At 30.8% G+C, this 25,928-nt stretch overlaps 1 protein-coding gene across 4 annotated transcripts in view; it reads right to left on the bottom strand.

The window, feature by feature from the left end:
• Positions 1-241: 241 nt before the first annotated feature.
• Positions 242-25,928, bottom strand: part of tefu (Serine/threonine-protein kinase tefu) — a 34,205-nt gene continuing 8,518 nt past the window's right edge. For 3 of the 4 annotated variants that reach the window (XM_074136379.1, XM_074136380.1, XM_074136381.1), the window contains 42 exons: positions 25,678-25,892; positions 25,343-25,378; positions 23,956-24,137; positions 23,712-23,856; positions 23,486-23,637; positions 23,200-23,301; positions 23,000-23,119; positions 21,924-22,080; positions 21,710-21,834; positions 21,473-21,628; positions 21,284-21,386; positions 20,961-21,151; positions 20,120-20,244; positions 19,866-20,027; positions 19,057-19,205; positions 18,749-18,978; positions 18,507-18,647; positions 18,129-18,263; positions 17,136-17,223; positions 16,744-16,982; positions 15,982-16,135; positions 15,234-15,324; positions 15,021-15,134; positions 14,831-14,939; positions 14,580-14,736; positions 14,010-14,141; positions 13,707-13,888; positions 13,421-13,611; positions 12,486-12,593; positions 12,270-12,411; positions 12,059-12,184; positions 10,604-10,791; positions 9,801-10,033; positions 8,683-8,819; positions 8,438-8,582; positions 7,786-7,899; positions 7,391-7,497; positions 6,398-6,514; positions 3,161-3,569; positions 1,948-2,062; positions 1,103-1,257; positions 242-1,004 (listed from right to left, as the gene is read on the bottom strand). In XM_074136379.1, the coding sequence (XP_073992480.1) occupies positions 808-1,004; positions 1,103-1,257; positions 1,948-2,062; positions 3,161-3,569; positions 6,398-6,514; positions 7,391-7,497; positions 7,786-7,899; positions 8,438-8,582; positions 8,683-8,819; positions 9,801-10,033; positions 10,604-10,791; positions 12,059-12,184; positions 12,270-12,411; positions 12,486-12,593; positions 13,421-13,611; positions 13,707-13,888; positions 14,010-14,141; positions 14,580-14,736; positions 14,831-14,939; positions 15,021-15,134; positions 15,234-15,324; positions 15,982-16,135; positions 16,744-16,982; positions 17,136-17,223; positions 18,129-18,263; positions 18,507-18,647; positions 18,749-18,978; positions 19,057-19,205; positions 19,866-20,027; positions 20,120-20,244; positions 20,961-21,151; positions 21,284-21,386; positions 21,473-21,628; positions 21,710-21,834; positions 21,924-22,080; positions 23,000-23,119; positions 23,200-23,301; positions 23,486-23,637; positions 23,712-23,856; positions 23,956-24,137; positions 25,343-25,378; positions 25,678-25,892 (6,376 nt within the window). In that variant the 3' untranslated portion in view covers positions 242-807. The remainder of the gene's footprint in view (positions 1,005-1,102; positions 1,258-1,947; positions 2,063-3,160; positions 3,570-6,397; positions 6,515-7,390; positions 7,498-7,785; positions 7,900-8,437; positions 8,583-8,682; positions 8,820-9,800; positions 10,034-10,603; positions 10,792-12,058; positions 12,185-12,269; positions 12,412-12,485; positions 12,594-13,420; positions 13,612-13,706; positions 13,889-14,009; positions 14,142-14,579; positions 14,737-14,830; positions 14,940-15,020; positions 15,135-15,233; positions 15,325-15,981; positions 16,136-16,743; positions 16,983-17,135; positions 17,224-18,128; positions 18,264-18,506; positions 18,648-18,748; positions 18,979-19,056; positions 19,206-19,865; positions 20,028-20,119; positions 20,245-20,960; positions 21,152-21,283; positions 21,387-21,472; positions 21,629-21,709; positions 21,835-21,923; positions 22,081-22,999; positions 23,120-23,199; positions 23,302-23,485; positions 23,638-23,711; positions 23,857-23,955; positions 24,138-25,342; positions 25,379-25,677; positions 25,893-25,928) is intronic. The other variant, XR_012460940.1, reaches the window with a different exon arrangement.

The following is a 25,928-nucleotide window of genomic DNA, read 5'->3' as shown; positions in this document are numbered from 1 at the left end:
TCAAAGAAAATTTTACCTAAAACACATTTTACAAATTATCACTTTTTCCTTCGTTATTCTAAGGGAAAAAACATTATTTTCAACAATGAACTAACTATTCACATTAGAAGTTTCCTCTATTGTGCTGGACGATAATAAAAATCACAGTTATCTTCTCAAGAAACGTATTTCTTTATAATTGATGACATACAAAATGAAATATATACATGTATTATACGTTTTCTTATAAAAGACTATTAAAAATAATCATATTTTTCTTCATTTAATTTAATAAAAATATAAGAATTACTTTTTAAGTACAGATTTCTCGCACATAAAATATAAGTTTGCATATAAATAAAAGTAAATAATCGCCCTATTTTTTCAGGCGGGCTTGACGTCCGAATACCAATTTTCACACATATTTAAACTAACTGGTGATGTTTGATTTAAAGTAACTTATTTGGATCTTTAACCAAAGCATTATAAAAAAGGGTGATGTTTAATCTCATAAGAACTGACAGTTTTCTTCTTCTTTTTTAGGCCCTTACGGTTTTCAATTATACTGATACGAAGAAGTTTAACTTCTTTTAAAATGAATCAGTCTAAAGGAAATATATCTGTACATTTTTATACAGAAAGTCTTACACATTTTGAAACTTTTTTTACTGAAATGTGAGAACATTAAAAAACATGTCGACAAAATAAAGTAGCTATTGTTGAAACAATACTAGAAGGTGAAGGGCATTATTACCTGATACAGTTGGAATACCTAGGTGAAATGAAGTATCGAAAGTTTATCTTATTTGCATAACTCGAAAAAGAAAATCACAGATAAGCTTGCCATCCTCTATACATAACGGCCAAGTTAGATGTTTCTCTAGCCGTTCTAATCAATAAATTTACTTGACCTTCAACACTTGTATGAGAACCATCTTCCATCCCTTCCAATTTTTCCTTCAACCTTTGCAAGGCCCTTTCAGCCAATACATTTTTCTTGTTCACATTTCTATCAGCAACATCATCTACAAATAGAATCAATTTCATAAAGGGAAATGTTTACAGATTTAAAAAATTTACAATCACCATCCAGTTTGAGATAGTACAATCTACTGCTTTCTACCTGTTTCTAATGGGATAGTATTGTGTTCTCTTAAAGATGATGCTTTCATAGTTGAAACTGTCCAGGTGTATAGAGGATCATAGAGTAAGACTTCAAGTGTGGTTAGTATCGGCTCCTGACATTTTCTCAGCACAGTCATTGTTTCTTCGCAACATCTGAACAATAAAAGAGAATAAATTATTTGGCTTAAAAAGAATAGTTCCTAGTATATATTGTTTTTAAACCTCTATGATCTAAAAAAAAAAATCGAGTGATGCCTATAACCACCTAATTGCGGCTAATTTTAGTAAACATTTAACTATTAACTGCTTCAAATCAAACAGAAAATGAGATTCAAACAAGATAAACAAGTTATATTTTAAGAAAATTAAATCTGATTGGAATATGCGAAAATATATATTTGGTTATATGAGGATTCCTCTTAAAAGGACGTGAAATCATTGTTCGCTGGTCTACATTCATAAAAGTAATGTACGTCGAAAGTAATGCCTGTTTTCCTCTATTTTTTTAAGCCCTTACGATTTTCAATTAAATGGTTAACTTGTTTTAAAATGAATCAGCCTAAAGGAAATAGATCTGTATGTTAAACTTAAAATTTAGAAATTCTTGGACATTTTGAAATTTTTTACTGAAATGTGTGTACGTTAAAATACATGTGCACAAAACAAAGTAGCTATCGTTGAAACAATTCTAGCAGGTGTAGGACATTATAGCCTGATTAAGTTAGAATCAGGTGAAATGAAGTCTTAGAAAAAAAAAGGAAGTTTAAAAACAATCTCTTTCAAATATGGCAAAAAAGTTCAATTGCAAGAAATAATATTATTTCTAGCGAAAGAAACTATTACCTTCTGAACACTCCTTCAACTCCAGAGACACCCATTCCATCTACAACGTCTCTAGTTAATCTAAAAGGCACCTTTTCTGGAGATGGTAAGTTTTTTCCTTGCTCAAAAGCAATGCCTGAAAAAATAATTTTATAATTAACAGTTAAGAATAAATTGCAAATTATAAGAAAAAGTTCGCCAGCAGTAGGAGGATTGATTAGCCTGGCCAAAATTCGACTGAGACTATCTTATTAACTTAACCCCCTTATAAACGGCCTCATAACACTTCCCATTAAACATTTGCTAGCGCTCGTGCTCATGCAAATATTAATATGTTGAACAAAGAGAGTGTGTTCTTTTCACATCTTCAATCTTTTTATAAAAACGTAAGGTTCATTACAAAAGCCAATTTAAGATTTAACTTTCTCGTCATCGCATTATTTTTGTTTCTAAATTTTTCTTTAGAAAATACTGTTTCTTCGGGAATTGAAAATTAATAAACCTAATCATTTACTCAAAATCCAAATCATTAATTTTATCATTTATTCTGTTTCTATGTTCTATTTTTTTATGTTTCTATTTTTATTCAACCATCTTCAGTTGATCACCTTCATTTCACTTAACACTTTTTTCAAAGCAAATTTTTATGACCAGCTTCTTGCCACTATTATTATCATTTAGTGCCTAACATTGAAGTCAATATGTAGTTAGTCTGGTTGGAAGAGACATTAGAAGTAATTTAATGTGAAAGCCTATGTTATTAGCAAACTTTTAACAGTTCAATAAAAATATTAAGCTACTTGTCTAATTTTATTTATAGAACACGTCAGTTTTTTTTTTTAACTTGTAACTGCAAAACAGCTAATTACCTTTTCAAATGTTCCATCTACGCTCATATTTGGGTTGAAAATGTCTGACGAAAACATAGGGTTAAATTTTCTACCCTAAACTGAATAATCAGCCTCTGATGATGAGTGTAAGTCCAAAACCAGTCAGAAATTCAAATAGCATGTGTGATACGTCGGATATGACTCGCGATATTTGGGTAGTAAAATTCTCAAAACTTGTATCGTTTTCTTACTATTTAGAGTGAACATAATTAATGACACTCGAAAGTAATACTTATCTGTAACTTCCTAGCGCCCAATAAAAATAAATATTTTGGAAATGACAACTTAAACCTTGAAAATATCAGGATTTTGTATACTCAAACAGAACGAACAGTTACACTTACCAAAATCAATGTGGACCATTTCGGCGGTAATCTGATCGATTAATATGTTGATTACATGACGGTCACCGATTCCTAAGATGTACCCTATCATGGAGTTGGTGGCCACACTTTTTGTATAAGCAAGTCTTCTTTCAAACCATTCTCCAGGAGTGGAATATTTTTCAAAAAAGAAATACCTAAATACAGGTTTAAATCGCGCACATATCTCTTTAAACACCTGAATTTTGCGATCTTTTGAAGAATCAGCTACATTTGCCAGACGTTGTCTACATTCCACTGGGAACAAATCTTGGGGGCGATACTTTGTATGTGCTCCATAATCAGGCTGACTTCCACATAGATAATTGCCAAAAGGTTCAGTACCTTTCACCCATTCTATCACACCACTTCTCTGTGATAATGGTATCACCTGAAAATGAGAAAATTAATTTTATTGTTAATTAAGGTGAATTTGTCCGATAGATAAGTCTTATAGTATCACCAGCTCTCAATTTGATTAGCAAATTAAGTTGAAGGTGTGTTCAATTCACTTGCCACACATTTTTTCATTACTTCTATTTAAGAGGAAAATGTAATTGCTAATGTATGTATAATCACAACGCACTCTCAGCAAACATAAATGGTTTTAGGCCTAAGTTATTCTAAAAGAAGAACGGAAATATCCTCAGCGGTGAGAGAGGTTTGAATGTGGACCATATGATCAGCTGACTGGTAGATGTTATAAGTGGTTATAAATAAATATATATATGTACACTGGGCCAAAAAAGTCTGTGAACACTAACCTAAATTTTATTACTTTTATTATTATCTTATTAGAAACTTCTTTTATTTTCAAATGAAATATACTATTCGATAGAGAGAAACCAGAGTTTTTCATTTTATATTCAATCTTTTATTTTTGTTCAGCAGGAATATCACAATTAAATGTTTAACAAAACAACACCCCAAACGAATGCAAAAAAAGTCTGTGAACACTTTGCAGAAATAAATCATTGTTACACATTGTACGTGAATTATAAATTTTAAAAACTTGTAGGACCTCCTATGTTCCTAATCACTTCCAACAAACGAGCTTTCATCGATCCTAATAATTTTGTGGTCGTCAATGTTGGAATTTTATCCCACTCTTCTAAAATAGCGTTTTTTAGTTGTTCACGGTTTCTTATTCCTCGTTTATTTATTTCGCGGCTGATTTCATCCCACAAATGTTCTATTGGGTTAAGGTCTGGCATTTGTGGAGGGGTGTTTAGGCGCCAGAGTGTATTATTTAAAAGCCATTCCCGAGTTTTTGGTGCGGTATGTTTCGGGTCATTGTCTTGTTGGAAGACAAACGTTCCCTCCAACCCTAATTTTTTTGAATTTTCTTTTAAATTGCGTCTTAATATATCCACATACACATATTGGTCCATCATACCATTAATTAGATCTAACTTGCCCACTCCTTTAGCACTCATGCACCCCACACCAGAATGTTGCCTCCCCCATGCTTAAAAGTAGGCTTCATATTTTTCATTTTCATAGCTTCATTTCTTTTTTGCCACACTTTTTGTCGTCAATCAGACCCACATACATTGAATTTCGACTCATCTGAAAAGATTACGGTTTCCCAGAAACTAGAAGGCTTAGAAACATATTCTTTCGCGAAATCCAATCGGCGGTTACTATTTATTTTATTGATAAAGGTTTTTTCCTCGGGACTCGACCGCAATAATCGTATTCATGTAATTTATTTCTAATTGTATGTGGTGTTACGCTTACACATAACCACTTGATAATTCTTGACTGATTTTTTGAGCGCTTGTCCTGGGTTCTTCTCGAACAGACTTCAGAATTTGCCGTTTATGAAAGGAATTAAGTTTTGGTGGCCGTCCACTGCGTGGCCTACTAATCACATTTCCGTACTTTTTAATTATATTATGCACCGTTGAAGGGTTTTTTTTGAACTATCTTCCCTATTTCTCGAATACTTTTTCTTTCATTTCGCAACGTCACAATAAGTTCTCGAATTGGTCTGGGAACTTCCATATTAGTGGTTAAATATGTACTAATTAGATTATTTATTCACAAAACTGACTGTAGTGGTTTCTACAATACAATAGAGAACTTTGAAACTTTATTCAATCGTTTTTCTGTTTGTTATCTTAATGTTTTTACATATTTATACAGCTGTTCACAGACTTTTTTTGCATTCGTTTGGGGTGTTGTTTTGTTAAACATTTAATTGTGATATTCCTGCTGAACAAAAATAAAAGATTGAATATAAAATGAAAAACTCTGGTTTCTCTCTATCGAATAGTATATTTCATTTGAAAATAAAAGAAGTTTCTAATAAGATAATAATAAAAGTAATAAAATTTAGGTTAGTGTTCACAGACTTTTTTGGCCCAGTGTATATATAAATATATGCATACGTATGTTATTACGAAAAAATTAAAGTTATAAACGAGGATTTGCCCTACATTATTCAGAACATTTGGAAATTTTATCTTCTATGGAAAAGGTGATGAAAAAATTGTCAAAGTTGAGTGTTTTTCAACGTTACGCTTTTTCGTGCACTTTTTGACGATCAACCCTTATAGAACTGTCCTACTGGACAGTTTTAATATTTTCAATTGCCAGCTTTTTAAAAGGCTCGGCTCGAAATGATACATTTTGAGGGCGATTTATTTATTTATTTTACGGATGCATCGACTACTGCGAACATTAGCGCTAGAGTGATTTACTAAAAGTATTATTTAATGCTTTTTTTATGGCAAAATAAAATTAAGAAAAAATGTAAAAATTTTCGTTAAAAATCAAATTATTTATGCTAGAAAAAGAGAAAAAACAAATATGAAAAAAACCAAAGCGATGATGTAAAACAGCATTTCCTAACAAATGATAAAGAAAAAATAACATAACAGCTTCAAATTAACAGAATATAACATTTAAAACAACTCAAAAAGTAAATAGCACTTGTTTGAAATAGCACTGTAATGACGACTGACATTCCCACTAATTCTAAGCTTATGTTCTAAATATGGATAATCAATTCACTTAACTCAACTCTTTTCTCATACCTATGTAAAAATTATCTTTTACACATTCTGTATAATTTGAACAAAAAATATATCTATTTATTTCTCCTGAATTATATATTTACATAAAAGTAGAATAAATTTTGCTTTTCGCTTGCATCTAAAAAAATCCATCTAGTTTTTTGGTCAAATCCTCTCACATTTTAAGAAACAAATTTACCTTGTAAGTTCTTATGGTTAGTTTTCTGTTGGCAGTTTTTTCATCATTTCTCAACAAAGTGTTCATAATTGTAAAAACCTGCTGCATCACAGCATCTTGTCTCAAATCATCTTTACCCTATTCAAATTACATTACCAGAATTATTTATTTATTTTAATAATTTATTAAGTACAACTAAATTTTATTTAGGATAGTACGTCAATAGTGAAAAAGATTTTCAAAAGAGAGGTCTAAAACTAAAATTGAACAAATTGAAACTAATTAAATTAATTTTAACTAACTGAAAGCTAAATTTTTAAATTTTGGTTAAATGAAACTCCCCAAAAATAGATTTTTCAGCAAAATGTTAGATATAGAGTAAATTTTGGCAAATACTAGTTTTGCGTAAGTGCAGCTCTTACTGAGAAAATACCAAAAAATACTCACAGATAATACTCTGTAAAATATCTCAGATACTCCTATAAGTTTACTAATTTTCCTCAAATTTGGAATTTCAGAAATGCTTTTATTGTATCTTGACATTACCCAGGCGGCACTGAAGCGTTCTGAAGGAGCACTTCAAATAAAAAGCTTAAAAAACCATTTTTTATCAGAACTCCCTGACAAATTCTACTGGGAATGTTAAATAAAAAAAGAGGCATTTAATTCGATAAATATTGTGCAAAGTTTAAAGATGATCGGCGAAGCCTTGTTTGAAAAATCGCGGAAAACTGTAAAATCGCTTCAACAAAGTCGCTCTTCCTTTGATAAATATCGATCAAACAGTAAAAAAAAAAAAGAGAACGTATCAAAATAAAAGAGGTTCAAGGACCACATTACATACAGAAAAAGTATGACTGGTTATTCCAATACTGGACAGTTGAAGGTAAATAGAAATCATCAATTATTGTAGATGTAGAGGATTTTTCTTTCTGTTTGAGGTTTCCCTCAATACATTAAGTCACAGAAAAGTAAAATGCAACAAATTACTAAATAGAATACAAATAAAGTTACCTTCACCAGTTGATCTCTACAAATTCCATCAGTACACCAACACCTCACCTTTTTAGGTTGATTAAGTCCTCCAACATGAGTATAAACATCGTCGAATTTCTCTATACCTAGAGTAAATTAAAAATTATTCTCCTACCAAAATTATTGTCTTAGAAAGATCGACATGATACTCCGTGACAGGTGCAATTTTGCTAGTACATGATATTGCCCCAAAATGAGCAAAAAGACTGGGAGATTAAAAATATTTACCTATATGATCTTTCGACTTTTAGCTAATCTCTTTAAGTAAAACTGAAAAATACTGGCTTATCTTAGGAAAAATACTGTCTCTAAGCCTACGATTAGATGTTCAGTGAATCCTTCTCTTACTTAAACTCAAAAAATCAAATACTTACCAATAATATTGCTATAATTCCCATTTTTATTTACAGGTACTGTCAATGTGATGCAAGGCATATTAGACAAGCGTTTAAGTTTTCTAATTGGTTCATTTGCAGGAATTTTATAATCTGCAACATCATTAAATGAAAAATTAAATAAAATAACAGAGGAATGAAGTCGAGAATTACTTCAGATACAGATAATATTGGTTATGATGGCTTCATCTAACTAGTCGATCTTTAAAAATCAACTTCTTTTAAGAAATGGCTTCTACAGATCCTCCTTAACTTTTCATTACACTGAGTCCCTGAATCAAACAATGTTTGAGCTTCGCAAGATTTTTCTTTAAGACACAAGGTAAATTTATTAAGTTACAATTACACGAAGATTTTATTACTTATCTTAAATGAATGCTCCCTCAAATCAATTCAAATTTATCAAATTTGCAATCACTATTTTTATCATAATTTGTACTTCTTATATGATAAAACAGAAGAGTTTGCAAAGTTTTTCAGACGGAGCACAAGTCATAATAATATAAACATAAGTTTTTAAAAAAGAAATCTAAGTAATCTAATGCTTCACATTAGAAGACAATCATAGAAAAGAAGTTTTCCATTTAACCGATAGTATAATAAATTAAATTCATCCAAAGAATATAATTACCACCAGGTTTTGTATTTTTGGAGATATCACAATTGGCCAGGCTAATGTAAGCGACTGATAGTATTTGTAAAAGTTTAATTAATTCACCAATTTTTCCTCTTTTTAATAAGATCTCTAAAAGTTCTTGTGAGCCCAATACCCGAGCCTGAAATCGGAAAAAATAATGAAAATCTAAACTCTAATTTCTTTATTGTAGTAGCAATAATAAGATACCAACAATTTTAAATTGATAAAACAAGAAATACCTCAGACACTTTAGAATCTTTTTTCTTTCTGTTAGAAGTTTTTATATTCTGGTTAATTATTTCTTCATCTTTGTCAGAATTAGCTAAGGCTAACAACTGTGGCAAGGAATGATGAGGATGTTCTTCAGAACAACGAACTGCAATTAATAAAGATTCGTTAATGTTCTTTAATATTCGAAGTTTCATTGACATCTTTAAATGGGAAAAAACATAAGACGTTTTTCAAGTTTTAATACCTTTATTGACGATTGGATTCTGTTTATTCACTAAACTAGTAGTAACACATACAATCTTAATTCTTTACCTTTGATAAAAAGTTTTTTTTTTTTCTTTCTTTAAAAAGAGAGGCTGAATGAACGATATGCTCATCTTTGGTTTCCAATTTTCAAAAGTGATGACGACAGTTTTCCTTCCAGTAGCAGAATAGAGATAAGGAACCATTACAAAAGTTAAATAATATATGAACAAATCCGACAAATAATATCTAATCTGGGACGCCCCAAACTACCACATACTAACACCTTCAATTTCTTTTGTTCGATTAAGAATAGTAAAGATGAATTAGATAGTTCTACCCAGATGAGTCAAGCATAAATCCTGAATGTTCGGGAAATTGCCGTTTGAAAATTTACTCGACGAACGTTTCTTTCGTTTCGATCCGGACCAAATTGATGCTTCATCCTAATTAATGCCTTGGTCAATCAATTCAGCCGATAGAAAACATGTCAATTTGAAATACAAGACAAGTTATGTTTTAGAAAACTACGAGAAAATTATGAACTAACAATTTATTTCCGATGGCTCATGAATACATGCTAGCGGGTATGGAATACCCTGTTAACTGTCTGATGAAGCAGAAAATTCAAGTACTTGAATTCTCCGATTTGGCACCTCAGATTAGAATTTGTTCCTATTTCTTCACAGGCGACGTTTTAACAATTAGAGCAAGTCATAACTTTTTTACAATAATTGGGATCAAAAACATCTGAAAGTTGGACAAAACTTGACAAAGCTACGTTGTGATTATGAGCTGTACTTCTTTATTTTTTCCCTCATCCTATTATTTACTGTAGAAGATAGCAATTAACAATTAAGAACTACATTTGGCTCTAACTTACTCAGTAATTTTTTAAGTGTTGTAAGAAAATGTGACCCGTCCATCGGCGCAATTCTAACAGCTAGCTGTGGCAATACGGGTAGAAATTTATAAGTTGGAATTTCATTAATCATAGTATCCAAAATGTCTTCTACGCCTTCGTTCTGTTTATTATCGAACCACAGAGAAACTAATCGAAACATCTTCAGATTATTTGAATCACCTTCACCCCACTGTAGACATTTTAAATATTCTCTAGATAAAAACAAAAAGAACTTATTATTTTATGAACAGATGATACGAACATAATGAATAAGAAATCGAGTTCAAATAAAACGCTGCTTCTATGTTATATTAAAGTACACCATCAACATAGAGCTAAAAGATATGGAGAATATTTAAATAAGAGTCCATGAATGGAAGGAAATGTGAAGGTTATCTAAACTAATCCGTAAATAATTGCAGAACAAATTTTATTTGAAAAATTTTAATATTTATGAATAAGTACCGTAGTTAAGGAATTGAACAGATTGTCTCTCTTAAAGAAAATACCAAAGTTATCAAAAAAATAAATAAATAAAATAAAGTGCTCTTCTAAAGAAGAGGGTGGTACAAACTTGCGCATCTTATTAACTAAACCACTCAGAAATCACTATTATCAAAAATAAATCAATATAATAACAATACGAGTGGCCACAGCTTCGGTTGACTTAAAGATTATGTATTTATATGTATAATTTTTAATAAATGGCAACTTCAACTTCAATAACAATACGAACAATAATAATCAATGTTTTCTTAAATTTTAGAAAAACATAGACTCACTTAACAGCCAGCATCAGATATTCAGCACATTCTTTTTGGACTGTCTGTGTTTCCTCTTCATCATTTTCCGCTTGAGCTTTGTGGATCAACAAAACTTTTCTATTATCTACAGTTGCTTTTTCCTTATCTTTACTTATCACTTGTTTTAACTCCTCAAATGTTTGGTTAATGTCACGTATGTTTTTCAGCTGAAATAAAATTGAAGTTGAAGTCTGATGGTATTTATAAATTAATTTTAATGAATTACCGAAGATTCCATGCCGACTGTCGACACGCCAGGGAGGTCCTTGGTGTGACTAGGACGGCTTTGCATAATTACAGTTGATTACGGTTGAGCCAGCTGGTCCAATTGTTGAGGGGACACGCTATTTGGCGAGTGAAACCAATACAACTAAAGTAAAGAAATGCCTATTTTTTTAGGCGGGCTTCACATCCAACTACCAATTAGGTGTCGTGAACGGAGGCGACTAGCAAACATACTTTACTGTAAATTTCTTTTATTAACCATTAAATAAAATTCAAGGACTAAGACCGGGAATCGAACCCACTAACCAGCAATACATCTTAGCTTTACAAGTCTCGCCTCTAACCGCTCGGCTACCGTGGCGCCTCCAATACAACTACATAAAGCTATATAAAATTAACAATCATAGTAAATAGAGTAAATTAAAAGTACTCTCTCAAAGCACTGGGAGACTGAACCACCAAATCTTCTAGTACTGACTGCATCTAGGTATCGTTCATAATCTATCTAGGGGCCGAAGTGGCCCTTACTCCAATTGCCTTAAAGCCTAGCATCTCATCGCTCTTTAATAACTATAATGGCAGTTAATTAAATAATTTACCTGACATCGTACACATTAATGACTTAAAAAAATATTCTTCTATAATAATCAACACAACGGTAATAATAAAAATCATTTAAACTTGTTAAGCGCTGAGATAAAACCTTAAAATTGGGAATCAAGAATTAAACCTTCACTTAATTTTAAACCTTATACACATCTTTCTCCTGCTACACTTTTTAAAATAAGCCTAACACACAAATCTTAATCTTCATAGCACACAAAATTTTCCACATAGGTATAAATGCCATAGGTAATCGAACTTCTAAAATCTCTCCGTTCGCAAACTTCGTCACTCAGATTTCACAGAAATCTCCAGAAATATTCTTTTACAGAAAAATGTGGTAACAAAAACGGGTATATTAACAGAATTTTTAAAGCTTCATTTTTCATCCAATTTTTTTTTTCCGGCGCATCGACATCTGTGGCCATTAGCGCCTTCATCCAATTAAAATCAACAATTATTTATAAATGTTAAATGAACTAAGTAAAATGTCTAACGAATTAAGAAAGAATCTCCTAATTTATCATGGAAAACCTCTAAAGATGGTTTCACTAAATTCTATCTTGTCTAAAAGAGCTTTTGGGTTATCATAACTGGTTTAGGTACCTTAGCTGCGTATTCTCCTGATTCCAAGTATTGACGCTTTCTTTGAAATTCCGAATCAGCATAACGTGCTATGCAACCTGCTGCAGCCAATCTTTCTTTACTGTTTTCGTTAAATAAACTAGCTGCCTAAATCAAACATTATGCGAAATTATAGATACATAATAAATAATCACTAAAATTAACTTAAAAAATAAAAATATCTGCAGCCAACCTTTTGGAAATATTTATAGATAATAGTTGAAGGTTTTTCTGTCTTTGTTTCCGCCATCCATCGCCCATATGTCAATAAAGCTGTTTGTAGATATGGATCGCTCAAATTATCATTTTCAGCAAAAAACATTTTCAATAAGTACCTTCAACAGAGCGAGAAAAATATATTAAGCAAATGTAACTTTAAAAGTTAAAATGATAATAAAAATAGACTTACTTAGCCCGATGATGTTCACCAGCCGTCCAAACTATTTGAGCTTCTTCCAATTTTGCTTCATGAAGTAATCGGCCTGTGGTACCCATTTTCATTATTTTATTCAGGTAACTGGAAAATAATAAACACTTTTTAGTGAATAAGCCTAAAAGAAATCACAAAGATTTTGTTTTTTAATTCTCTAAAGTGAAATAGATCAGGATTGATTGATTGTGTTAATATTGAATGGATATTCAATTAGATTTTTGCCTCGATGTTCTATTTAAATAAGTTCATCAAGAACAATCCGGAGAAGATGATTTGTTTCTTACTTCAAATCTCTGAAGAAACCTCAATATAACACACTGGTGTTAGACGACTATCAGTATCAAACGTAAGTTAATAGTAAAGGATAGAAAAACTATACTTATAAAAATAATTATAAGATTTGACGTATAATAGTCTATTTAACTATATAAACAAAACATAATTCCAGTACCACTAATTTTTTTTAAGTAAAGTAAATAATAATTGTTTAAGTTTTGTGACTGCATTTACTTGAAAAGCAAGTAAATAGCACACATTTTTGAAGATTAGAAAAAAGAAGAGCTTATTTAAAACAAATTATACATTTTCAAATGTCATGAATGACCTGGAACAATTTTGGAAGTATAAAAACCAGGCCAATTACAATAAGGTATTTGTTTGAAGCGCAGAACTATTTTTGTATCAACCACTAAGGCGACAAATATTTCTAGACTTTTTATAATTACAGATGAAGGCCTTCATTTGAGACAATAATAGATGGTTATGGACGCACAGCCGACTTTCTTTAAAAAGTCACCCAACAAGTATGATTTATTATTTGACCGAGTTACGGAAGCGTTGATTTCTTTTATTAATTCGCACATCAAGCATATTATTAAAAAAAAAAAATGGATGAATACAATTCTATTAACCTGAGTGCAAGAACATAAGAAGAAGAATGTCTAGCCTGAAATCTGGCTGCATCTAACCAGACTTGAGGGGCTGGATCCATCAGGAGTGCTCTCTGAACTAGAATAGGTTCTATAATTTCCCATTTAACGCAGTCTTGAGTAATTGCTAATAAATCGTTAGAATTGTTATTTCCACAAATGTATTCTATTTCCTAAAAACAAGAAAAATGAAATTGAAAAATGGTTTAAGAAAATTATATAATTTAACTGATTACATAAAAAAAAAAAAAATACAGATTTTCTTTACTGAAAGAGCTTGCAATCTGGATAACGGCAAGTAAATGCTGTTAGCTACTTCCAAACTAGCATGTTGTAGGTTTTCTAGAACATGCATTCTTGCTTTATCAACGAACATTTTTATAGAAGCACTATCTTCCATTTGAACAGCTTTTAAAGCACCGTACAAAAGAGCGGAGTAATCTGCTGTATCTACAAACGTAATGCATTAAAAAGTAATTTTTTTTTTTTAAATAGGATTTTTCAAATTCAAGTACATACTTTTTTTTCAAGTTTAAAATTAGAACTCAGTAAAATATGTAACTATTTTTACCATTTACGGGTACATCTAAAGTCCAATTTCCTAAACGCCAAGCACAATCGTATTCAAGTCTTTCTGAAGTGTCCGAAGAAACATTCATAGCAATGGCATACTGTCCGCTCATCTTCAAAGCCAGCACAAGATCTTTAAAATAATAATAATTTTCTTTAAACATAGCCATTTACGGATTTATTAGCAATCCGTTAGGCTTAAAATATTAAATTATTAGAGGACTATTTGGCCAGAGATAATCTTTTTTTAAAAAAATTTATTGTTCCTCTACTTTCGGGTCCCAAGGCGCCCAACACCAGAAACTTCTTGGGGATATATAGAATGACTCCTATTCTCTCACATGTCAAATGATACCTTCTAGCATACGCGAAAGTAAAAATATATATATTTTAAATGTAAGTGAATTGACTTGAGCGGCTATGTAAAGGCTATATATATTTCTACATAATGAAATATTGAAACAAATATATATATATATATATATATATTTCACAAATCATGTTAATAATACACGTAGTTAAACAAAAAACATTACTTCACTCATTTCTTAATAAATAACTATCATCATACCGTCATTGTTAAGTTTATCTTGGTTCAGTGTACACTCTTCAATGATTTTTGACCAAAGTCCTAACTGTTTATAGTACTTAATTCTACCATTGCTATCATGTAAATGGATGTTACCACAGCCATAAACGGCGTCAGGTTCACCAATCTCTTTGTATGCCTGGCAGTTGATAATTTAAAATTATTGAATATTATTAGTTAATGAATATTTCGTTTGACAAGGTTAATTTAGAATCATAAATGAGTCTACTTACATCCCAAAGAAGATTTTGCAAAACAAGACCTTCGTCAGCCAAATGTTCGCAAACCAATTCTAAAGGAGGTGATCGTTGTTTTATACTAACATTTTTATTTTCTATTGTACTAAAAAATAAATTAAATTAAATTAATTAATAAAAATTAATTTCAAAAAAGCAACTTATAATTTAATTAAATCCTTCATACTGCATTGCGAAGTCTGTCCACAATTCTGCGTACATAATTGAAGTAAAGTAGGCTCTACAATATTGCGCTGCTTTTGATATGTGCAAATAATTCAGATGTAAGCTTTGTTGGAATCTAGACAAATTAAATATTATATTATGGTTATAAGTAACATTTTTAAACGTATAGTTTATCATGTAATATTTGAGTAAGTGGTATTTCCGAAATTCTTACTTCTGAATGGCATTAATTTCTTTTTGTCTATAGAAATTCACTACACTAAGCATACATTGAAGTGAAGCTCTATTCATATATATTGATTTACCTGCAAAATATCTATGATTTAAAAATAGTTCACATAAAAATCATAATTACAAAAGAGTAATTGGATAAAGGAAGAACATTTAATGGCGATAGTGTAGTTGTGTCTGTTTCATGTCTGGATTTTAATAATGTCAGCATCAAGACTACCGAAGACAGGATAATCTTTTTACAATTTAACGTATAATCTTTTCTTATGTTTAACACCTAATTGTTTGTTATTCCCATGTGAAAAAAAGACGATGAAATTGGTAAAATAAATAAAATGTGTGCTAGATTTTTTTTTCTCACTGCATTAACTATTAATTCCATTTAATCAAAAGTTGCTAATAGAGCAAGACTGATCAAAAATCTAATCAGATGTCGATGCTGCTCACTTTTGATTTAGTTATATTCTTGTGATAGCTCAGATTTGTACTATTATCAACATTAATAATAACTTACAATAAAAGTAAATACCTACGGGTTGAACTTAATGCTTTTAATCAAAACTAAATGCTCAGACACTCATTTTAACAATGAAGGGCATTTAAATCGTATTATATAAAAGAATGAAATTAATACACTCCTTTTATATACCAAAAAAAAATAAATAAAATAAATTTAATTTGTCGTCCCCTTAAGGGTTAAGACAAAAATTTATAATTAAACTATTACTTACTCTCTTTTTCGTAAGGGTAACTTAAATTTCGGTTTAATTGAAAATGGTTATAAAAGAATGAGTTGATCTTTTCTTGTAATGTTGGGATTATATCGTCTACCTCTTTAAGTACAATATAAGTTATGTAGGGTAGAACAGCTTCAGCCACTTTAACCTGAAGCAAAAATAATGTTATCTGTACTTTAATTAAAACAACAAACAAACAAACACAAGATAAAGAACATTCAAATATTTGAGATTCGAGATCTAATTGCTTATTTTGTAGATTATTGGAAACGAAAGGTTGTTGATCGAGATTCTTGTTCTCCTGGCAAGTGGAAAAAAGCAATCACAACGACTTGCAGCCTGCAGCCGTTCCTAGCACATATGATTTGAGATCGGCTTTTGACATTAAGGAAAATTAATAAATTACACTGATTAGGCGGAGCTCTGTTTGTTTTTTAATGGGCTAGCAAAGTTGCGCCTCAAGACTTGTACTCAGAAGAGTCCCTTGCATAATACCGTACTGAAGTATAGGCAGCAACTTATTAAAAAAAACAAGGATTGTAAGCAGGATCGGAAATAGCTGAAAGGAAAGCAACAGTCCAAAAAAAACGAACAGAAAATCAAACGGAAAAGGAGTAAAAAGTGAAGGAAGCCATTTAAAACTGTATTTAGAACTAATATAGTCAAATTACTTTCCGCCTGAATGGACTTAAGAAATTAAATATTCATTGCAACAAAAACTAAAAAATATTAATCAACTATTTAGAAATACGTTACCTCGTGTTGGACAACAGGTATGAGTAGTCTGAAGAAACAAGTTTCCGACTGAAATGATCCTAATAAAGCGGTAGTGAGCTCAGAAATCCATTTAAAATGAGATTCTGAATCATCTTGTGGACACCAAAATCTCATTGCTCTCTTTAAACTATCGGCGCATAGATTTACACTGTATGGTCTTTTCTGTCTTCGATCATTTAACAATGGTGACAAATAACTGGCTTCAATGTCAGATAATCCTAAAATAAATGTGAAGTTATCATGCGAAACTTCGATTTTTTTAATAGAATTTAGTCTACATGTAGTGTCACTAATGAAGTCTATATTCATAACAGTATATATATTTTTAAAAAATAATTCGATTTGTATGACAAAATAAATAAAATTATTACTTGTTGCGGCATCATGCCCTTCCTTAGTCAAAAGTAAAGATCGCAGAACTTCGCAACAACTTTCAGCAACATTTGGATTTTTGTGCACCTTTGAACAGATGATTTGCATTTTATACAAACTTAGAAATTTAGGAAAATACATAAAAAGCAGAACACAATGAGGGTAGGAAGATGTTAATATAGAAATCATACATTGCAGAGCAGCTCTAACACTCCCAATGCCTGAAACTTTCCTTAAATTCATTTTTACGAAAAAAAAAAGTTCGAAGCGAAATTGATAATCCCATATGTGGTACTCCAAATTTTAAAGAATTCTGTTCGATTAGCTTTTGAGAATTTTGTGGAGAAATTGAAAAACTGTTCAGGAAATTAGCATTTATCAACTTGAAAAAAAAAAATCAGAATTGTTTTCAAAATAAACTCAAAGAAAGTGAAAAGGAAAAACAAACAATAGCCAATAAGGTAATATTGACGTTACCGGGTTTTTCATTGCTACTTTACTATCAGATCCTAATCAAAACAAACTTAAAATCTGCTGTGATTTTGCATGTGTTCACATTCCGCGAGTGTATTAGAAAAAATGTGAAAGATCATAATATTAATAACAATACTCTACAGGCAGTGTTCTTTCGCCAAACATTTCACTGCCCATCATCACCAGTCATTCAGCTGTAGATTTAAATTAGGGTGGCCTAAAGGCCTGCGCCACCGCGACCCCTATGAATCTATTGTGGCTCTCATTCAGCTGTAAGAGGCTCCTAAGCCTGAAGCACAGGCAGCTGGATGCGAACGCGGGATCACTTTGTAGAAATCCAGAAATGATTGATTTTTTAAGTAATGTACTTTCTCTCTTTAAAATAATGTACAGTTATTACGATATTTATTTTTTGTTTTAAAAAAAATTAAGTATGGTTTGCGTCATATAACATGGAAATCAAAAATCGATACTAAAATAAATGGAATTTAAAAATGTAATTTATATAAAAAAATTACCATTAAAGGTAAAAGAATGGCAAGTAAATCTGCAGCGAGTGTTGTAGATTTCTCGCTGCATGCAGGTTTTAAAGCTAAGGTAGACAAATTTCTGGGACCTAATTCTCCAAGACATCTGCCGGCGACCTCTCTTATCTAGAATATAAAGATAATTAATTAAAAATTGTTAAATTCATTAAAAATGGTTATATTCATCGCTTTCTATGAGCAAAGAAACAATGAGATGGTTTTAGAGAAAAAGTCTCTTCTTGAACCTAAACCCTTTTGCGGAAAATCTTAATGCCCACTAAATAAATAATGTAAAATTAGTAGTTTTGTAAAAAAAAGTAGGTTTCAAGTACAAACAAGTTGACAACCTCTGTTGTCTTCAATTCTTACCCTTGCATTAGCACTGCCAGTAAAATAAACTAAAGATGATATTGTCCTGTGTAAAATACTTTTCTCACAATCCTCTGCAAATCCTCGCATGTTCTTTAATTCAGAATATAATTCAATTAATTCTGTCTTTCTATTTATCAACTGCAAAAATAGAAGTTAGTATAAGAAATTGATTAAAGTACATTTTAAATATTATACATATAAATCTAGATCTTAACCAGATATAATAAATTCTTACATACCTGCTGATGAAGATGGCGAAGTCCATATTCTCTCGTGGAATGATCAACTGTTTGATGTTGACCCACTTTCAAAAAATGTTCAAGTTCAGCTACGAGACTGTCTCTTAATACTGAAGAATTAAGTTTAGAAAATATTGGTTCATTAGGCAATGGATCCAATTCACGAACAGCTGGTAAGGAATCTTTGTGCGTGAGCAATAATAATGTCAATATTTGCAAACTAGCTCTTCCTGCCAAAACATAAAATTAAAAAAAAATAACATTATTTAAATTAAAACTAAATGTTGTCAACGTTAATTTTTATTTACCTTCACCAGTTTCGATGTTTGACATTGGTACTAGTTTGGATACAATGACATGTAAGAGATTATTCACAATCCTGTTACTTTGAAGATCATTGTGTTTCACATCTTCACTTTCAGGGTTTGTGGTTGATGAAAGGCTCTGCCTTAAAAATCTGAAAAGAATGCATGATATGAATCTCAATGATTTCCTCCTGCATAGTTCCAAGTTATTTCAACTTGCAAATGTTTAGAATGTTAATCGACTAGAAAAAGATTTAAAAAAGTTTACTATAATAAAAACAGGACTTTTAGGAAAGCTGTTACTTCTATAATGTAACCAGATATAAAGGTTTTATAGAAAATCGTGAAAAAAGAGCACTTTCAGTAAAATTATTTTCTAAAAACTAAATTTTAGCAAATAATTTAATTCGCATTAATACTGTAAAAGTGATGGACCACACATTTCCTTTTATTGGCACTTCAGAGGGAGATTTAATTACCCCCTATTCCACAAAATGCCTTAAAAAGAATTTTTCTTCAAAAACATTACAAATAACAGTAATACATCTTGCATGTATTACAATAACTATTCATGTATAAAAAAAATTGTTACACCCACTTTTGAGAAAATCTCACTGAAAAATCAATAAGGAAAAGTTAACTTTCGGCCGACAGATTTTGACTTAAACTTTATTGCCAAGTAGTACGACTCGATATCATTGTAATTACATCCGCTTTAAAGAGATAAAAGATACCAATATATCGTTTTATTGCACTTTGAGGTCAGCCACACTACTGTTTGATGTAAATTTAGAAACAACCAACAAAACTACCTGTTCAAAAAGCATAGCGAAGGAATCGTAAGATTTGTGTCCGTCAAATAGAGAAGTGTGTAAACAACGCTTCTAATGATGTAACCAGATACAGTTCCTAAATCACCCATATTTTTGGCTAGATTATCGCAAAGAGTAGCATACTGATGAAAACAAAGTAATCTATTAATGAAACAGAAATAAGCATAATATTACATTTATAGATTTAAAAAAAAATAAATAAATTAAAAAAAATTATTAACATTAAAACGAACTTTATCTCCTTGGTAGCTGCTTCAAATATATTGCAGGTCAAACTGTACACCATGTGATGAATATGTGTAGGGTATTCTTTGCAGAGAAATACCAACAATGGAATCGATGAATCTGGAGAAGTTTTCTGTAAATTAAAATTTCTATTAGGGTTTTAAATGGAGTAATTTTTTCCTTAAGACACTACAATCCTGTTTTGTGTTAATTCGTTTTATAATATACTAAATATTTTTTTGCAACATAATTACTAAATTAAATTTGAACGATCACTTAACGGTCTTTGTGTTAATATTCAATATTTTGCGGTTTTGATTTTTTACATCGCAGAGTTTGAACATTCCTTCAAGTATCAAAGTGGGCTGGAGATAGTAAAAGTGAGGTGAATACGAAAATGAAAGCTAGAAAAATACAATAGAAATCGTATTCCATAAAGATGGAAAGCCGAAAAGTGATCCCATAGCTACAGGCCAATCAGTCTCTTAAATTATTTGCCTAAACTACTGGAAAAAATAATGTATAAACGACTCCTAAAAAACTGACCGAATCAAAAACAATACCACCACATCAATTCGAATTTAGACCAAAAATTTAATCGAGTACACTTCACATCATACACCACTTCGAGGAAGAAAGTTGATGGCAGCTATATTTCTAGATGTAGCTTCCGCCTTCAACATTTTTTGGTACTATTTTGATTGACTTTGACCATTTTACATTGAGTATTATTATAACTTATTATAAAAATTTAAGAATATAATCTTATAAACACATATATAAAAATATTATTTCATTTTTTGAATTCATTGAAATGTTGAGCTTTAAGTAATTTAAAATAACTCTTACCTGCAAATATTCTAACGTAAATGTTACACCTTTCACATAAATATGGGACGATGTCCTCTGAGGGAATTCCAATTTTATAGAATCACTTGAGCAAAGTTCTTTAAAATGTGTTTCATCATGTAATTTTTCATGCAATGAGACTAAAACTTTGTCCAATTCTGCTGACAAGAGATCTTTTAATGCTTCTGCACCTATATTTAAAAATATATGTATGTAAATGATTTGCTTCTTCTTGCATGTAAACATATCTTCTACTTAAACAACAATGAAGATATACACAAAGTCACATTTAAGGCAAGGAGAAGATAAAAAATATATCAAACCTATAATTCGTTCGATAAGATAGTACATTTCTTGAGCTTGAAGTCTGCATTCAAGGTCTCCAAGTTTCGGTAAAAGGTACGAAATTGCTTCAGGAAAACATTCCTATCGTTAACCAAAGTGCATTAACATTTTATTTTACATATTTTAACATTAATAAACTTACCATAACTAAAAAATTATAAACTTACCTCAACTACTTTTCGATCAGAAATTTCCATTTCGGCACAAATTTCTTTTAAAGTACTTTCATCTCCTTTTTCCAACAGTATTGGTATTAGACATGTTTTGTATTCAGTGTAGAATATTTTCCTCGAATTACAAGACAAAAGAGTGTATGGAAAATCCTAAAAAGGAAGTATTTACTATTCAAATATTCTGTACTGGCTAAAATAAAAGTTACTAAAAACAAAATTACACAAACCTACCCTAAAATTAAGGTAATCTTTATGCCAAGATACGGCGATAAAGTCTAAATTTTGTTCTAAAAATATTATCACATTAGTCAAATTTAACTTTTGTGCAAGTTGGTTAAGAATTTTTAGCGCCAAAACTAAAAAAGAAAAACATTCTCTGCAGTTATCTGTCTATATGTACCATTACAACCTTCTTTTTTTAAATTCTTTTTAACAAATAATTTACCTTTATTAATCTTTTTATCGTAAATAAGTTTAAATAAAAAGTATAAAGACGTTCTGCGCCAATATGTGGAGCTTACTATTAAACATAATATTATTCTCAGAACACTGGATGTTATTATCATACCTTCTTCCTTCACTTCTGTTTCAGACAAATTTCCCTGTAATTGTAACAAGAAACTTATTAAAAAAATTCAGCTGCAGCACGAACTTCTGAATTTGTTATGAGAGTGATTAAAAGCTCCCCAGTTTATGATTACAAATTAAGAAATCTTAATAATTTTATCCAACAAAATGTGCCTATTTTCTTTCATTTCGATGTATTTTGGAATTTCAGCCACTTTCAGAGATTCAATCAACAGGTTTGCGTAAAGAAATTTGATATCATTTATATTTTGCCGCTTTGTGTCTGATAATTGATTTTCTGACATAAAAATAACAGGTCTAGCATATATGTTCGTATTAGTCAGATATTGCATTTCAAAACATGGTTTCATTTGTTCTTTGATCCTGTCTTGTTAGTAAGAACATAGTACGCTTACAATAAAACAATCATTTCTCAAGTTTTCCTCATTGAAAAATAATTAAAGTAAAAGTAAAGGCCTATTTTTTCAGGCGGGGCTTAACGTCCAACTACCAATTAGGTGTCGTGGACGGAGGCGTCTAGCAAACGTATTTTACTATTTCTCATTTAACCATTATAATAAAATCTAAGGCCAAGACCGGGAATCGAACCCACTAAACCAACAATACATCTTAGTATTGCAGGTCTCGCCACTTAACACGCTCGGCTACCGTGGCGCCTTTGAAAAATAAATAAGTTCTTCAAAGGTAAGTATAAGGCAAAAAGATCTGGTATTCATCACTTTTTCTTTGTTTGCAGATTCGCCTTGGTTTCATTATTTCGCTTTGAATCTTATATTGTAATTTAAAAAAGGAAAAGGAAGTACGTGATAACAAAATAGATATTTATAAAGAGTGTATAAGTGTCCCAATGTAGTGGAAAATTGGCCCGAATTTTGGGGGGTAGAGAAAACAGTAGCGAAAACTTTTTGGAAAATAATTATGACCAGAAGTTACCTGTACTGTAAACAGATCAATCGTAACACTAATAATTTTAGCAAACAATTCCGACTGAATTTCCCTATCATCTTGATTTTCAAATAGATTAGTCACATATTGTGTGGCATTTGAACGAACCTGTAACAATATAAAATTAGTAATACTATACAAATTAACTTTATAAAATTGTATAAATCATTAAAATAATTTTTACTTACTTCAACAAATCTACTTTTAAGAAATTCTACTAGGTGAAATCTTACATCAAGAACTGGTTCACCTTGTGAAAATGAAAATCTCCATTTACGGTCATGATCTTCCTGAAAATATATTATTATATTTTAGCTTTTGCTCACATAAATTGAATTTTTTTCCACTCATTTAAACGAAATAAATGTAAATATACAATATGTTGCGTTATTATTAATATTATTATTATTATTATTATTATTATTAATAGAAGTTCAACATTGCAGCTTAAGATGTAAATAGCATTAAATTTACCTTAATCATAGTCCCAATGACAGTAGCAAATTCGTTAACTAATCTCGGACCAAAATTTTTAGAAACAATGAATTGTGAGCATCTACTGATAAGTTCGCAAAAATTAATATGGTTTTCTTTAAAATTGCTTTTTTTTAAATGCTGAATATATTCTAAAAATAAAAATAAGTTAAAAAAAAAGTTATTACAAAGTTGAACGATCGTAAACTTAATAAATAGCTTTTACCTCTTAATGTTTGTAATATAATTATGAATTCATCAGTATGTTTACGCCAAATACTACAAAGCTCCTTCAAAAGACTTATAGCCCATTCTAACAAGTTGTCAGAGATAGATTTCCGTTTAACTATCATTGCCAATATATCAATTTCCTGTAATAATTATGTCATATTGATGATAACCTGTATCATTCTTAAAAACTATGCAAGACATTTTTAAAACTATGCAAATTAATTTTTTTTAACACTAACGATATGGAAACCTTCTTCTGAACTCTTATCAATCATTTCGGAACAATATTTCATAAGGTTTGAATCAGTTATACTCTTTCCAAGAATGGCTGCTTCCAAATAGCCAATGCTTGCTATTAGCAGTAATACGTTTTTTTCCATGGATGACTTATCATATTTCGTCTGCTCCTTGTCATAGTTATCTGCCCAAAGAAGATAGTACCATAATTATGATAGAGTATTTAGTGGATTTTATCAAATATGAAGTAGAAAACCTATATGAAAATCAGGTGCATAAGATATTTAAGAATATTTTGGAACCCAGGAAAGGAGTTTGGAAATTGAACCATACATGAGAGAGTCCCTTTTTAATAATCATTAAGGAGGAAACGAAGTGGAGGATGAAAACTTTCCACTGGTTAGGGAAGAGATCAGGAAAAAATAAAAGTTCTCAAAAATAACAAGTCTCCCATACCAACGGGATGTAACAAGTAATGCTGAAATATAGAGGTTATATCTTAGGCTTTTGTTACCTCACAATAATTCGAAGGCTTATGACGTGGTAGGACAGAGTACTTGGTAAATACCAATGCAGCCCCAGACAGGGGAAAATAAATAAAATAGCACGCGATTACAATGAGGCGCATTCCAACCAACACCGATTTACAATAAGAGTACCCCACAGCTGACGTATACCAGACATCGTTACTGCAATGCGCACATTTGGAGCTCTCTGTAAGGCTTTACAAGAACTTGAAGCGGAAACAAGCAATTAACTCAATCCAATTAACAAGAAAAAAACATTCTTAAGAACACTGTGTCAGCCCAGAACGAAACGAATGCGGAGGCCAGAATAGCGATAAGGAAAAGATGACTGTTCGCTCACCAAAAGTATTGCCCTTCAGGGCGTAGTCTAAAAGGCGAAGCTCGTTGTACACTAGACTTTAATAAGACCAGGTGTTGATCACGCCAGCGAAACATAGATAATTACAAAAGAAAGTGAAGAGAGGGATATAAAAATACGTTCGGTAAATGAAGTAGTCATTAAATAATCCGTAGAAATGCCGAATTGAGGCGATTGTACATGAAAGAAACCACATTTCTCTTATTAATTAAGAATAAACTAGGGTAGCAAGTGGAAAAGATGGAAGCAAAAACTTTGCCCATCCACATACTGTATAGCGGACTAGCAGGAGTCAGAAAAGAGATGATGTAAAGATCACTAGAGGAGATCGAGGACCAAGGCAAAAGATAGGGATGAGTTAAAGAAGGATATTTAGAGGCCGGGTTTTATCAGGAACGAAGCGTCATTGGTAGATGGGGGTAGAAATGTGATAATACCACGCACACTTTTATATAATAGCAATCAAACAATCAACAATGCAATATTAGATAATATGATGTTTACCTTCAATAGTAGTAGAAGACTGCGAACTGGAATGTACTGAAAATACAAAATTTATTAAAATAGTATCATTGGTTAAGATGTACTACAAAAAACCTAAATGCCTAAAACTAAATGCTTCAAACGTCACATCCAAATGAATATTTACAACTGTTTCAGTCAAGAAATTTTCCAAATGATAAATTTTCTACAGTTCGGCGACATTTTTGAATATTAGAGATGATTTCTGAGTAAAATATGTAATAGATAAGATTTACCACTTTCTGTTCTGAAGATTGAAGATAATATAGTGATTAATAATACTGCCAAACTGAATATACAAAAAATTAAATCCTTACTACTTTCTCGATGCCATAATAAAATCTTGAAAAGTAATTTTCCTACAGTCTTTATATCTTTGTCCGCAAATATATTTGGATTATCACTTATTAGTGAGACAAAACTATTGAATCCTTTTATTAACGTTATTGGAATCTTCACTTCATAATTATTCAGTTCTTTTAATAAGTAGGTCCACAATCTATCGCAAATGAGTTGAAATTCCATACTCACTCTAAAAATTACGTATAATTATTATAATAATAATAAA

This window comes from Rhodnius prolixus, unplaced genomic scaffold, assembly GCF_049639745.1.
Source record: "Rhodnius prolixus isolate KJV_2025 unplaced genomic scaffold, Rpr scaffold_5, whole genome shotgun sequence".
NCBI classification, from domain to species: domain Eukaryota; kingdom Metazoa; phylum Arthropoda; class Insecta; order Hemiptera; family Reduviidae; genus Rhodnius; species Rhodnius prolixus.
This window is presented reverse-complemented; position numbering and strand designations above follow the sequence as displayed.